Source organism: Glycine soja, chromosome 1 (genome assembly GCF_004193775.1).
Source record: "Glycine soja cultivar W05 chromosome 1, ASM419377v2, whole genome shotgun sequence".
Taxonomy (NCBI): domain Eukaryota; kingdom Viridiplantae; phylum Streptophyta; class Magnoliopsida; order Fabales; family Fabaceae; genus Glycine; species Glycine soja.
The window spans coordinates 51,101,909-51,116,290 of record NC_041002.1 but is presented as its reverse complement, the minus strand read 5'-3'; the positions used below and the strand labels follow the sequence as shown (position 1 = coordinate 51,116,290).

At 34.1% G+C, this 14,382-nt stretch overlaps 1 protein-coding gene across 1 annotated transcript; it reads left to right on the top strand.

Moving 5' to 3' along the window:
- Positions 1–5,025: 5,025 nt before the first annotated feature.
- Positions 5,026–9,584, top strand: LOC114419981 (probable LRR receptor-like serine/threonine-protein kinase At4g36180). Its single transcript, XM_028385816.1, has one exon. The coding sequence runs from the start codon at positions 5,365–5,367 to the stop codon at positions 8,752–8,754; it is 3,390 nt and encodes a 1,129-aa protein (XP_028241617.1). The 5' UTR covers positions 5,026–5,364; the 3' UTR covers positions 8,755–9,584.
- Positions 9,585–14,382: the final 4,798 nt, after the last annotated feature.

The window sequence follows — 14,382 nt, the reverse complement described above, 5'->3', positions numbered from 1 at the left end:
GTATGCCCCAAATGGCTCCTTACCTTACTGTTGGACTTAGGTATGTAGAGTCATATTGAGTTGGACTTTGTTAGCTTTCGTTTGATTGTGTAGAGCCAAAACAATCTTCATGCATTGCCTTATCTTTTTTCCATGACCTAATCAAAAGACTAATAGACCAAGTAACTCTAACACCTTGTTTTTTTCAAAGAAATTAGAATGGAAGGAAATAGGAAGGATGAAAGTTGTTAAGTTTTAAATGTTTGTCATTAAAATCGAGATCAAATTTGAAATTTCAAGAGTAAATAGATTTTTTTTTTCAACTTAGGCTTGAAATTTCCTATAAAAGATTATTAATTCTTGTTTGTCCTCTTTATACTCCTTACCATGTAACTCACTTCAAATGAAATATAAGATTAATCTAGTGATTGGAAAATGATGAAGGAATAAGGAAGGAGAAAAGAGGTCGCAGATTCAAACCCTCTAATTGATATTTCTAACAAAATTAACACTTACTAATGGAAAAAAATTTTGGTTCATGCAATTTGATTTTTTTTTCTATGGAATAACAACATGTAATGATATATATTTTTTATGACAAGCATGCATATATATGATTTTTCTATGTTATCATGTCATATTTGAAGGGCAAAATTGTCAAATTCATATTTTATCCTATTTCTTTTCTTTTACTTTTTGATTTAATTAAAGAAATAAAAATATTTCCTTCTATTCTTTCCTAGTTTCATTAATGCAAACAACTTTAAAATTTCACTTTAATTCATTTCTAATTTGTTTTTTCAATTTCATTCCTCCGTGTTTCATTGACTATCCAAACGAGGTATAAATTAGGGAGAAAATCTATATATAGTATCTTAGGTGTTATTTTTGTTTTCTGCATGCCATAATTGAAGCTTCACCTTTGTAATTTGCATAATCCTTTAATGTATCTCTTTATTATGTTGATTACTAAGGTAAAACTTCCATTTTGATTGGAAAATAGCATAAACAACATTTAAGGTATTGGGGTATCTGAGTTTTATCCGTAAGGATAAAGACTAAATGAATATGACTAAACTACAACAATGATATGCAGGGTTTCGATAGAGATTTCTATTCTAGGCAATAAGGACAAGTAGAAGTAATATAAATATATTAGAGAATTTGCAACACAAGTGTTTTTGTGAGTTGTTTAAAGATAAATAATGTTACTTAATATCATTTTTTTAATCAGAAAATATGACTTGGTAATGTGTTTCTTAATATGATTAAAATATGTTTTTATTGTGAATAATATAGAATAAAAATGTGTTATCGTCCAGGGTATTTTCACTAAAAAAATGAAAAATTAAGGGATGAAATTGGCAAAATAGGATGTGAAAATAAAAGTTCCCATGAATTCTGGCATCCATTCTTTAAAAAAACAAAATCCTAATTGGATTGTTTTTGTGTGTGAGAGTCCAAATTGGAAGATGACGAGTCTTAACCTTCGTAATCTTTGATTTTGTTGGGTTATAGTTCTAACTTACGAGCCCTAGTCCGTTTTTCCACAATTTTTTTTAAGGTTTCACAATTTGAATACAGGCGAGTATTAATTGGCGCATTGGCAGTGTAGGAAAAAAAAACTAGTACTAGTAGTGGATTAGATAAGTTTTTTTTTTTTAAAAAAAACACAATAAAAGGTTTTTTTCTATTTTTTTTACAAAATTAATAAATATTTTGCACCAGAAAAAAAAATCTCTAACAAAATAATATAATATATTATATGAAGCATAACATGAATTTATTATAATTTGATAGTTCAATTCAATCACATGCTACATATATATTTTCTCAATACATTAATCCTTGTAAAACCTTATTCAATCATTATCAATCAGATTTTGGTCCAAGTCAATAGTTCATCTTGGACTCAATAAATATTTCATCCGATCAATGTCAATCAGAGTTGGATCAAAATCAATAGTTCATTTTAGACTTAATTAATATTCTAAAGACATTAATTAATATTTATTAAATATTCTTTGTTGAAAAAATAATATCTTAAAATATTAAAAAGAATAAACAAATAAATACTTAGATAATTAGGAAATCTGTTCTCAACTTTATTGTCATGAATTTAAATGTACTATGTTATTCTTAAAAGTAAACCATTTTTATAAATTCATCGAGTTGAATGGACAATGGTTTGATTCAGAAAAGAATGATACACAGTTTTTCTCTCAAAGGTGATAATTTGTATCGATTTTGTTTCTAAACTTTATGTGTATAGTTTACCATTCAAATCTATCTGTATCATGATAAATTAGTAATTGTTTATGTTATTAAAAATTTAGTTTGTAATTTAGGTTAACTTCATGAAAGAAGGATTATTCTCTTTTGTCTCTTTATTATTATTGATGCGAAATATTAACCGACATTATTAATAATTAATCTTTATTAAAAAATCTTATTAATCAAGTTTAGTATGATCTTTTCTTTCCTTTCATGCATGTTTTTTCTTGGACAAGGATTAAATTTTAGACTGAGATTTTGCTATAAAAAATTGAATTTAGTTCCACCGAAACCAATCACAATTTAACATTAAATTAAGTTTAAGGACTAAATTAATATACATAGGCTTTTAAGAACTAAAACAATATAACTTTCAACTATTTTTAAGGATGAGGTTATATATTTATTTACTTTTAAAAGGCAGTATAAAAAATAAATAAGTTTTTTTTTTCTGGGTGAAAATTAGTATCTGAAACTGTTTTTTACTTTCATGGTTGAAAGAAACGAAAAAAGACGGGAATATTTTCACATTAAAGAAAGAGAGAAAAAAAAAAAGGCAATTTTATAGTATATTTTTATGATCTACATCCTGGTTCTGGTTAAATGGTTGGGGAACAAAGATAGGATTCTTTCACAGGCTGTAATGCACGCACCAATCTGGTTCTAGTCCCGCCTTGGCCATGGTCTGAGCTCCCTACACCAAAAGTGGATGTAAGGTTCCTCTACCCTTCCAATATCCACAAACAAATAAAGAAGTTGGTCCAACCTAATTAAATGTTGACAAACTAGCATTGGCAAAGTTTTTAAATGGAATTTGTATGATGAGTGTGCCTTTATTATTCTGTTTCCCCCGTCCAGGCTCTGTTGCCTTTGGTAATCAAATGGAGAAAAATATGTTATCCGTTACCATTCAATAATGCAATCACAAACATATACATATATAGGTAAAATTGAATGTCCTTTATGGCTGTGAGATTATGCCCTCTACCACTAGTCACACCCAACAGTTTCTTAACACCGTAAAAGCTTTAATTTGAGGCATGGCCAAATTCCATTTCTCACCCAATGCACCACCATATTGGTCACTCCTACTCCACCCAGCTAGCAGGCCTATGATCAATTTCTGGCACTTATTCCTGGGGTGTACCATTGTACAATTACTACAGAATTATAAACGGTGGATCATCATGTTAAAGTGAAACCCTTTTTGGTTGGCATAATGCCTGCTCTAGCTTAATGGAGCATTCAATAGTGACCCTTTTCTTTCTCTTCTTTCTCCCCTCCTTATTTTTTCTTTAATTACTAAAATAGTTGTAACCCAATGTCCAAAGACACTGCATTGATTTAAAATTATTGGCACGGGTTGTCTTTACATTGTCAAAAATTTCAACTAAAGAGTATCAGTGTGTGTGTGACTATGAGATAGTATTTGTGGTCCACCAAATTATTGATTGACCTTAATTCAATTTGCTGCTTGGGATTTAGCCTTTGCTGTACTTTTCCCACTATAACCTTTATGGCTAAATAGACTCAAAAGCCTAAGTAACAGTGGAAACTTGGCTCCTTTTGCTTTCAACTTCAGTTGATGTTTTGACCATTCTATTGAAAGGGGATGCACAATGCATAACTTTTAAACTTTTTAAAGAAAACACCTAATGCCCAGCCAAAAGGATGGGGGGTGAAACTATAAAGTGCCAAACATGAAGAAAAAATAAAATGTCACAACATGAAAAGCCCCAGCTTCCCCATATATACTCAATCATCACCCTGTTGGCGATTGTTTCGGCCGGACTACAACACCATTTGTCCATTTTCATCTGAATGGCCCCAAGAGAGAAAAGACAATGCTTGAGGTAGACCACATTGCAATCTAATTCCCAAACTAACAAAGAAAAAAATTTATTGGAGAAATAACTTTTTTTATTTATAAAACCTTGACAGTTTTTTTCTCAGGAAAACCTATAAGGCAAATAACCTTAAGTCAAGCTGTATTAAGTAAACAAAAAAAAAAAAAAAAAACCTTCAGTCAGGCTGTATTAATTTTTTTCAAATTCTATTTGACTTTAAAAATTCAAATCAAATAATGCCCTGTCTTTAATTTAGCATTCCCTTCCTTACATTAAAATCTTGTAACCGTTTCCATAATTATAATCTATAACTATTAATAATAATTATTACATGTATATATTTTTTATTCTTAAATTATCATTTAAAATGTATCTGTTATCGTTATTCTAAGAAAATTACTATTATTATTTTATTTAATTATTTATTAAAAAATAAAAATAGAGACACGAAATACCTTTTTTTAACTAATAACTAATAAGAGTAATTTTATATTATCTTCTTACAAATCTTCTTATTACCATATTAAAAATATATTAAATAAAAATATAATTAATGTATTTGAACATATAAAATGTATATTCAATACTTCCTAAATAAAAAAAAGTAAATCAACCCAAAGTAAAATATAAAATGATTCAACTAATAAACACCCTGAAAAAATCAATTCATTTTTTTATTCATAACACATGAAATATTAAATAAATATTGATTAATATAATTTAAAAAAACAAAATAAAAAGGAAAAAGGAAAGATAAAGAGGAACTCAATGATTCAATCCATATCACATCACATGAGGTTAAAAAGTTTGTAGGCCCAAGGGTCCCAACAGAACATCACACAAGCACAAAAAAAGTGTTCTAAGGAGAGAGAGGGAGATATAAGTAAAATATTAATGATAATTAATAATACAATAAAGAACAATGAAGACACGATGCACAAACAAAAAAGACAGAGAGTGGAGAAGGTTATGGCGTTATTCAATCAAAACTGCGTTTTCATGTACGAGACAGACAGACAGAGAAATACTAACAAATTAGAGAGTAGTGCACATTAGCTTAGGAAAGGAGTGTTGCTCTGCCGAATCTGGAAAATACGCACACATCAGCGCACTCTTCTTTCATATTACTTCCTCTGTGTGTGCAGTGTGCTAATGTACGCGGCAGCTGCACACCCTGCTATCCTCAACCCCCAATTATAACATCTCTATTATTATTCATTACTTCTTCTGCAACGGTAACCATTAACCATCGTTTCGTGTTGCCATGCCTGCTCTTCTCCTCCTCATGGTGCTGTGCGCACCGTTCTTAACGTGCGCGGATCGCAGCGCCGTAACCATCGCTGAGATCCAAGCCTTGACGTCCTTCAAGCTCAACCTCCACGATCCCGTCAGAGCTCTCGACGGTTGGGATCCGTCGTCGCCGACGGCACCTTGCGACTGGCGCGGAGTCGGATGCACCAGCGACCGAGTCACGGAGCTGCGTCTGCCTCGTCTTCAACTCAGTGGCAGACTCAGTGAGCGTATCTCTGAGTTGCGCATGCTGCGTAAGATAAGCCTTCGTTCAAACTCCTTCAACGGCACCATTCCTTCGTCGCTATCCAAATGCACGCTCCTTCGGTCACTGTTCTTGCAGGATAATTCGTTTTACGGCAACCTTCCGGCGGAGATCGCGAACCTCACTGGCCTTATGATTCTCAACGTCGCGCAGAACCACATCTCCGGCAGCGTCCCCGGCGAACTCCCTCTCAGCCTCAAAACCCTCGACCTCTCGTCGAACGCTTTCTCCGGCGAGATTCCGAGCTCCATTGCGAACCTCTCTCAGCTTCAGTTGATAAACCTTTCCTACAACCAGTTCTCTGGCGAGATTCCGGCGAGCCTCGGGGAGCTTCAGCAGCTGCAGTACCTCTGGCTGGACCGCAACCTCCTCGGAGGAACGCTTCCTTCGGCGCTCGCTAATTGCTCTGCGCTTTTGCATCTGAGCGTGGAGGGAAACGCGCTTACCGGCGTGGTTCCGTCGGCGATTTCAGCGCTTCCGAGGCTTCAGGTGATGTCGCTCTCTCAGAACAACCTCACTGGCTCCATTCCGGGTTCCGTTTTCTGCAACCGTTCCGTCCACGCGCCGTCGCTGCGGATTGTTAACCTCGGATTCAACGGTTTCACGGATTTCGTGGGGCCTGAGACCAGCACGTGTTTCAGCGTTCTTCAGGTTTTGGATATTCAGCACAATCGCATACGAGGCACGTTTCCGTTGTGGTTGACCAACGTGACCACGTTGACCGTGCTTGATGTTTCGAGAAATGCACTTTCCGGCGAGGTTCCGCCGGAGGTAGGAAACCTTATCAAGTTGGAGGAGTTGAAGATGGCTAATAATTCCTTCACAGGCACCATTCCGGTGGAACTCAAGAAATGTGGGTCCCTAAGTGTCGTTGATTTTGAAGGCAACGATTTTGGTGGAGAAGTTCCTTCTTTTTTCGGTGATATGATTGGCCTCAATGTGTTGTCTCTTGGTGGAAACCACTTCTCTGGTTCGGTTCCGGTGAGTTTTGGTAACCTTTCATTTCTTGAAACATTGAGTTTGAGAGGTAATAGGTTGAATGGAAGTATGCCTGAGATGATAATGGGATTGAATAATTTGACTACCCTGGACCTTAGTGGAAACAAATTCACGGGTCAGGTTTATGCGAATATTGGGAATTTGAACAGGTTAATGGTCCTCAATCTGAGTGGCAATGGCTTCTCTGGAAAAATTCCTTCTAGTTTGGGTAATCTTTTCAGGCTAACTACACTTGACTTGAGCAAAATGAATCTTTCTGGAGAGTTACCACTTGAACTCTCGGGGTTGCCCAGTCTGCAAATTGTTGCACTTCAGGAGAACAAGTTATCTGGTGATGTGCCTGAAGGGTTTAGCAGTTTGATGAGTTTGCAGTACGTGAATCTCAGTTCTAATTCCTTCTCTGGGCATATTCCTGAAAACTATGGCTTTCTTCGATCGTTGCTTGTTCTTTCGTTGTCTGATAATCACATTACAGGAACAATTCCTTCGGAGATTGGAAACTGCTCTGGTATTGAAATTCTTGAGCTTGGATCAAATTCTTTGGCAGGTCACATTCCTGCTGATATCTCTCGCCTCACCCTTTTGAAAGTTCTTGATTTGAGTGGGAACAATTTAACTGGGGATGTGCCTGAAGAAATCTCCAAATGCTCGTCACTAACCACGTTGTTTGTGGATCACAACCATCTTTCTGGGGCCATACCTGGGTCGTTGTCAGATCTATCAAACCTAACAATGCTAGATCTCTCTGCTAATAACTTGAGTGGGGTAATTCCGAGTAATCTTTCCATGATATCTGGTTTGGTGTACTTAAATGTCTCAGGAAATAACCTAGATGGTGAGATACCACCAACGTTGGGATCCAGGTTCAGCAACCCCTCTGTGTTCGCAAATAATCAAGGTTTATGTGGGAAGCCATTGGATAAAAAATGTGAAGATATAAACGGTAAAAACAGAAAGAGGTTGATTGTGCTGGTTGTTGTCATTGCTTGTGGAGCTTTTGCTCTAGTTTTATTTTGCTGCTTCTACGTTTTCAGTCTGTTGAGATGGCGTAAAAGACTGAAACAAGGAGTATCGGGTGAAAAGAAAAAGAGTCCCGCAAGAGCCAGTTCTGGAACAAGTGGAGCTCGTAGCAGCAGCACTGAGAGTGGGGGACCAAAACTAGTGATGTTCAACACCAAAATTACACTTGCTGAGACCATTGAAGCAACAAGACAATTCGACGAAGAGAATGTGCTGAGCAGAACAAGGCATGGATTAGTGTTCAAGGCCTGCTACAACGATGGAATGGTCCTTTCCATTCGCAGGCTCCAAGATGGATCATTGGATGAGAACATGTTCAGAAAAGAAGCCGAATCACTAGGCAAAGTCAAGCACCGGAATTTAACAGTTCTCAGAGGTTACTATGCTGGTCCACCTGACATGAGACTCCTAGTCCACGATTACATGCCCAATGGAAACCTTGCAACCCTCCTCCAAGAAGCTTCTCACCAAGATGGCCACGTTCTAAATTGGCCAATGCGTCACCTCATTGCACTAGGCATTGCCCGTGGTTTAGCCTTCCTACACCAATCCTCAATGGTCCATGGCGACGTGAAGCCACAAAACGTCCTATTCGATGCAGATTTCGAAGCCCATTTATCAGATTTTGGGTTAGACAAGTTAACAGTAGCCACTCCTGGCGAAGCCTCCACTTCAACTTCCGTTGGCACATTGGGTTACGTTTCTCCAGAAGCAGTCTTAACCGGGGAAGCAACAAAGGAGAGTGATGTCTACAGCTTTGGCATTGTGTTGCTGGAACTACTGACAGGAAAACGACCTGTGATGTTCACCCAGGACGAAGACATAGTGAAGTGGGTAAAAAAACAACTTCAGAGGGGTCAAATAACGGAGCTATTAGAACCAGGTTTACTTGAGTTGGACCCAGAATCATCAGAGTGGGAAGAGTTTTTACTGGGTGTAAAAGTTGGGTTGCTTTGCACAGCACCTGACCCTCTTGATCGGCCAACCATGTCCGACATCGTTTTCATGCTTGAAGGCTGCAGAGTTGGTCCTGATATCCCATCCTCCGCAGATCCCACATCTCAACCTTCTCCGGCATAACCCAAAACTCCAAACTTTTTGTCATTTTTTTGTTGTTTTGGTAAAAAAACAAACCCTTTTTTAGTTTGATTTAAGAAGTGTAACAAACATTGGTAGTTCATGGTTATTAACTTGTTTTTTTCTCTAAGCCGGGGATTCTTTCCCACCAAAGAAAAAAAATAGAAAAAAGGGAACATTTTTTTTCCATTTCTGAGGGCCATTTTTACTGTTTGTTTCAACGTGGTGACGGAGATTGTATAATAATATCTCTCGCTTTCTCGAGCTCTAAGCTAGTCAACGTCTTTGACAAATGCAGAGTGGTTACGATACAGAGGGATGAGTGAGGACAAGGGGGTGGGGCCCGCGTGGCGTTTCGCGCCAAAGCAACCCTGGGTGTTTCTGACATGATCATGTGGTCTTGGCGCAGGTTCCGGCAACGGAGTTGGATGATGTAGCCGTTAACAATGTGGGGTCCGAGGAACACGCTGTTCCCAAGGGTAGGGCATCGTTGTTTGTTCATGCAGCTTGAAAAGACATGTACTAATAGTATTCAGTAATCAGTATTGTCCCTTGGTGCCCCACGTGGGTTTTTCTGCTGCATTACCAAGTGGAAAGAAAAAATAGAGCAAAGGCGTGAGGGACGGCGTTACGTTATGATTGGGCATTTGGCCCACGGCTCAACAACTCTTGAACATCTTTGTGGGTCTTGATATCATATCCGGCATTTATTTTTTGAATTGGATTCTGTCTGGTTACCATTTTTCGCTTTTGGCACTTGGCATCTATTGGGGGATTCTGGGGTGGACGAAAATAAATAAAAATATACCATGTGTCTCCTTTTATTTTTGCCATAATTTTTTAAAATCGCTTTTGCTATTAAGGAACCTTCCTATTCATGATCGGATCAGGTTGTGTGGGTGTAACTGTGTGACTCCAACTTGCAGCTAAGTTCTTTTTTCTCTTTATCTAAACCGTACCCCATTTTGTAGTATGTGGTAGTGTGTATCAAGACACCAAGATTCTCCTCTGGTGGGACTGGCATGAAAATTGGTAAAGGGAGCGTACTAAAATACTTTATTTATTTATTAAAGGAGTAGAATATTACTATTAAATTTGCACAAGGATGTGGAATGTAAGATACAACTTGACTGACAGTGAAGACCAGAGTAGGGAGACACAAGCCCCTAATACCGTGCAGTGACCGTTAAGGGTCCTTCCAAAATGTATAATTGTTTGAATCATGTGCAAGATGGAGAACTAGAAAGTGTTTAGTTTTTTAGTATTTGAGATGGAAAAACGAGATATTATAAGTTTTTATTTTGTCTTAAACTTGGCTATTCGTAAACAGCTCAGTTTTTTTTTTCTTTTAAAAAAATCAAGTTGAGACCATCTAAAATAAACCGAGTTTACATCCTAGCGCAAATCATGCGCATTGCGCCCCTCTCACAAAAGTTTTTCACTGGGAATTCCTTTGTCTTGTATTATTTGTCTTTTACTGTATTATGTGCTTCTTGAAACAATTTCATTAACTACAGATAAAAGGTTTTTTTTTTCAAACAGATAAAAGGATTATAACGTGTAGTTGTGAATCTGTTCTGAACTTACATCCCAAAGGCCCGAAATCAACAAAACCACATTAACCCAATTCTGGCAATTCATGCAGCCCTACAACATAAGTCTAAAACTATGATACATAGTACAAGGGTTGGATTTGATCATAACTTGAAAAAAGATGTATTAGTCAGGCGCATACGAAAATGACATTACTCATGAAGAGAGAAGCTCGGTATTAGAGAAATATATATATATATATATATATATATATATATATATATTATATATATATATATTATATTATATATATATATATATGTATATGTACACTTTCACTTTCATTCTTCATTTACCTCTCACTATTCATTGTCTTTAGTGTTGAAATCAAAAAAAAAAAATCTGCAATCATCAGTACAAAAAGTAAAAATAAAATAAATGATTGATCATAATGAAAAAAATGTATATCAGCCATACAAAATGACATATCATGAAGAGAGAACTCGTATTAGAGAAATATATATATATATATATATATATATATATATATATATATATATATATATATGTATATGTACACTTTCACTTTCATTCTTCAATTTCCACCCCTCTCAACTATGTCATTGTCTTTAGTGTTGAAATCTTACAATTAATACCATACTCGTTAGAGATTAAAAGAGTTATGAGAAGCTCACAACATCTGAAGAGAATCAATGAAGGTTCATTTCCTTGGTATGGTGCTGAACATAATCTATTTAAGCATTTGGATGAAATATTGATAAATGAAAGTAATGCTAGAAAAAGAAATACTATATAAACAAAAAAAATAACTTTTTAAAATGATGAATATTTTGAAACAAACTAACATAAGTGAATATTTCAGTTTGGGTAAAAATACATCTCAATTCCTTTAAATTTCTCAAATTCAATTTTTATCCTCCCAAAATTTTGTCATATTTTTCGTCCATCTAATTTGAAAGTACTTCACTTTTAGTCCTAGTTATAATTAGCATTTAATAACAATTATAAACTAACACAAAATACACTTTAAGAAAATAAAAATAGAGTATTTATAAATTAGAGGGACAAAAATAAGACCAAATGTTTGGAGAACAAAATCGAATTTGAAAAATTTTAGAGACTAAAAATATATTTTACTTTTCCAGTTTTCATCTGTTAACCCACATTGTTGAAGATCAAACCATTTTTTCATTATTTTGATAGTAATTATCTTTAAGACAATGATTTGATAATTCATTAAAAATATTAAAAAATAAATTATAGTGAAATATATCATGTACATTTTAAGCCAATCACTTCTAATTCATTTGTAGAATTTTCCTAATTACTATCCTTTCAAAACTTACCATACAGTGTGTTGTGCACTTGCAAGTTATACAACATGTGTCATGCCAATGTACCAGTTACATAGGCAAAATACATACAAATTTCCGTATCGATGTTTGTAGGACTAGGACTGCATATGGTAAATTTTAATAACTCCTAAATATGAAATATCTTAAAAATATTTATTTAGTAGTTATTTTTGACTTAAATGATAAGAATTTATATTTTTCTTATTTATGACTTGCGGATATGAAAAAGAGGAATTAAAAGTGGAAAAGATACAGAAAATATCAAAAATATGAATAAAGAAATTTTTTTACATCAAACCAATTCCACTCTAACAACTATAAAAAGAGAGTCAAGAGAAAAGACACCACCCTGAAAACTCACAGCTCTGTAATGAATACATCCTAAGCTTGAGTGTCTCTAGCAGGGGAAATTTTTCTTTTCCATCCCTTCTCCTCCATTAATTTCTATACCTATTTTCCAGTGTAAGGTCCCTTATGGCCATGAGAAACTAAACCCTTAATTAGGGTCTGACAGGCCTAAAAAGCCAAAAGATGTATTGTACATTTCATATTTATCAATGCAAATAGATGTTTTCTTTCTTATTATCCTTTCTTATTTTAATTTCATGTATCATTTATCATTGCATCATCTTTAGGGGTTAGGTGTTCGACAAAGGATAATCCTTAATAGAAATACAATGAAGGTTTTACATGCATGAGTTTTAGGGATTAGTCGCTAGTAATTTCTAATAGAACTAAAAGAAATGAGTATCTTAACAAAATCATTGTTAGAAATAGAGTGATTGTATTATCACCAAGCATTAAAACAAACATCTAGAATTAGAACTTCATGCATTTTATCTATTGAGCATTTGCAAAGACATTTGGGAGATAAATAGGTAAGATAGGTTTGTCATCGTGAGACATTACTAAAATAAGACATCTTAGGCAAATAAGACAAGCTAGGTTTCAATATTATCACATTCTGAATTTATCTTTTATTATCTTCATCTTAATCTTTTATTTTTCTTGTTTTTTACTTTTCTTATCTTTTCTTTTTTTATCTTTATCATCTTTTAATTTAAATCTTTTATCTTTTTTATCTTTTATTTTTATCTTTAAATCTTTCATCTTTTCTTTTAAATATTTATCTTATCTTCTATCTTTATCTATTATTTTTCTTTATCTCTTGTTTGTATATTGGGTCTGCATCAATCTAAATACAATACAAACAAAGTTCATGTGAATTTGATACTTACTTTCGAGTATTTTACTACTTGACAAATTGATACACTTGTCAACTAGTTAACAAGTTTCCAACATTGAAAACCATGCAAATTTTATTGTTTTTTTGTGCTAACGCTTCTACACATGGGATGGGTGAAACATAAGGGTGAAAAATTATAAACATAATGGTAACCTCAGATAATAAAAATAACACCTAATTACGAAATAATTAGTTTATAGTTTTTGGTATATAGCTTATAAAATTGCTGTAGTCTAATAATAATAAAAAAAAAAAAACCATTCCTAGACATGTAATTCTGGATCAGGTAGGTATCTAAATCTACATTCTCGTGAGCTAAACAACAAGGCTTACAAGTAATATGGGCCTATAGAATGAAACATTCAATACATGAAAATGATCCATGAACCCTTAAAAATTAGTTGCCATTCAAGATTTAGTCTAAAGCAAAGATTCAGTGTGTGGGCTAAAAAAAAAGAGACCGAAAACAAATTCTCTTTTTAAAAGCCTTTTGGATAGAGACTATTAACAAAATAGTTACATGATAATAATACAATATAGTTTTCAGTTATGTAAAAATATGGAAATAATGTTTCATAATTAGTTATCACAAGCAAGCTCAATGCATTGTCAGGATCCTATACTTTAAGAGTGATCAAGGATTTAATCTAGCCATCCAACATAACTGACCCAATCCTAAACCTCAAAGGTTAAAATTGAATTAGGATGCATTTAGAAGAATTTATTTATAACTTATTTGAACTTATTTTATAACATAAACACTTGTACAAGTGTTTGAAAGAAATAAAATAAGATATATCTATAAATAATTTTCAATTCATTTCAATAAAATTTTCAAAATAACTCATGTCTTATAATATATCTGAAAACAGTTTAACCTCAGTTATATATATATATATATATATATATATATATATAGACACACGCACACACAAGTGCTTACATAATAACTACCTATTCAATAAACGCTTAATTAAATTGTTTACCAAAATAGATCTTAGTTCAATCAATTAAAATTTGCCGGGTATAATAGTACAACTAGATGTGGGTATATAATTGACAAAAAAAAATGTGGGTATAAGGACTGCAGTATGAAAACTAGCCCGTTTAATTCACGGCTCGTGTAGGCCTACACCCAGTGAGAGTTAGCCCATAATACAAATTGACTTGCTTAATTCACACGATTCAGATTTTGTTTAGTTCACAGACTAACCCATTTAGTCCACATATTTGAAATAAATAGCTAAAATAATTGGTAATTAATTCCAAAATTTATATTTGATATGTAGTTATTATTTAGTTGAAACTAGAGGCTTTGATGTTTGTTATTTTTCATTTATTTTGATTTTTTTTTCATATTTTTGTTTAATCCAACAAAATAGTCCTCCAATGCAGTCCCATCAGAAGAAGGCTAGTACAAAATAGCCATTGTACTTACTCATTTATTTTGCAAATGACCCATTTATTTGTTAATAT